The sequence below is a fragment of the Fonticula alba genome (genome assembly GCF_000388065.1).
Source record: "Fonticula alba strain ATCC 38817 unplaced genomic scaffold supercont2.4, whole genome shotgun sequence".
Classification (NCBI taxonomy): Eukaryota; order Rotosphaerida; family Fonticulaceae; genus Fonticula; species Fonticula alba.
The window spans coordinates 2,418,675-2,420,091 of NW_009242974.1; the positions used below are offsets into that span (position 1 = coordinate 2,418,675).

Consider the following 1,417-nt stretch of genomic DNA (forward strand, 5'->3'; position numbering starts at 1 on the left):
GGGAGAGAGGGAGAGGGAGAGAGGGAGAGAGGGAGAGAGGGAGAGAGAGATGGGTGGCGAAGAGGCGGAGGGAAAGGGAGCGTCAGGGCGAGGCTGCGAGATGGGGTGGACTCTGGCCGGAATCGAAAGGATGGACAGCGCACCGTCCGGCGAGATGGAGGCCGAGTCGATGAGCGGGTCCATGCTACAGAGCGACACCAGCGGCATGTTCGGATGGTTCAGCTCATCCAGGCGATTGATCATGGAGGCCAGGAAGTTGGACTTGACCCCGAGCGAGCCGGTCTCGCTGGGCTCCATGCCGATGGTGCCGCCGGTATTGATGATCAGCACGCGACGATTGTTGGTGGCCACTCGATCGGCCGGATACTTCCGGAGGACCGGCTCGGACACGGTCAGCTGGTTGGCGTCCTGCATGGTACTTCGCGAGTCTATCGAGTGGGAGCTGGAGCCGGAGGTGGAGGAGGGCAAAGGAGGGCAAAGGAAATGAGTGTGCGGGGCTATGGTGTTGGCGCGGACGGGGGAGATGGGCTTGGATGCCGATATAACAAAAAAAAGAAAAAAGCCCGGCTTACCTTGGAGGATGTGGGCACCGGACGGCGGCCCCCGGACCTGAGGCCCCTTGCCTCTTCCCAACAACCAGGGGAAGATCTCGCAAATAACCTGGCTCCTCCCCCCTCTGTGTCTCCCGGACGCGTCCCCCGTCGTCCCGGGTGTCGACGTATGGCCAGGTTGCCCCGGGCGGTGCGGGGGGAGGCCAGAAAGAATGAAAGCAATGCGCGGCCGTTTCAGTTGCAAGACATTAACTGGAAACATTTCCCGTGACAAGCCAATTATCGCCGGGAGAGAGTGAAATCGGGGTCACACTTCACCCAGAGCCACGTGTTGCTTTGGCTTGGGGCCAGGCCCGCCCTTGCCAAGGCGGGGCCTTGGCCCCTCAACTTTCCCACACTGGCTGATGCTGGCGGGGAAATATCATTGTGGGCGCCATTCTTTTGAGAACCGACGGCCTCCCCACCCACAGGCCCCGTCTCGGCCGGACCAAGAGCCGGGTTTGAGTGCGCTGGTGCGGGTGCAGGGGTACTTTTCGACCAAGGGCCGGAGAGACCCGCTGGCGGGGTGTGTGGTTGGCCGGCCGGCGGACGGGCAGAGAACACCAGCAGCAAGAGCTAGGGGGCGGTGGGGAGAGAGGGGGAGAGAGAGAGAGGCAGAGAGAGAGAGGCAGAGGGGGAGATATTCGCATCACAGTGGTGCGAGGGTTTATACCAGGGTCTTGGTTTGTCTTCTTGTCCCCCTCTCGCCCCTGATAATGTTCCGAGATGCGGTGTGCTCGTTGGGCAGGAAAACGTGGTGGTCCCGGGGGCAGAGGGCGGCGGTTGATGTGTCGGCGTGCATCGATGCGCCGGGGGGGGGGGGGGGG

General features: G+C 62.9%; 1 protein-coding gene across 2 annotated transcripts in view; it reads right to left on the reverse strand.

The window, feature by feature from the left end:
- Nucleotides 1-607, reverse strand: part of H696_03067 — a 2,265-nt gene extending 1,658 nt beyond the window's left edge. Inside the window, exons 1-2 of one of the 2 annotated variants that reach the window (XM_009496956.1) lie at nt 573-607; nt 144-442 (exon numbers count right to left, since the gene is read on the reverse strand). In XM_009496956.1, the coding sequence (XP_009495231.1) occupies nt 144-414 (271 nt within the window). In that variant the 5' untranslated portion in view covers nt 415-442; nt 573-607. Of the gene's footprint in view, nt 1-143; nt 491-572 lie in introns of those variants that run through there. The other variant, XM_009496955.1, reaches the window with a different exon arrangement.
- Between the last annotated feature and the right edge of the window lie 810 nt (nt 608-1,417).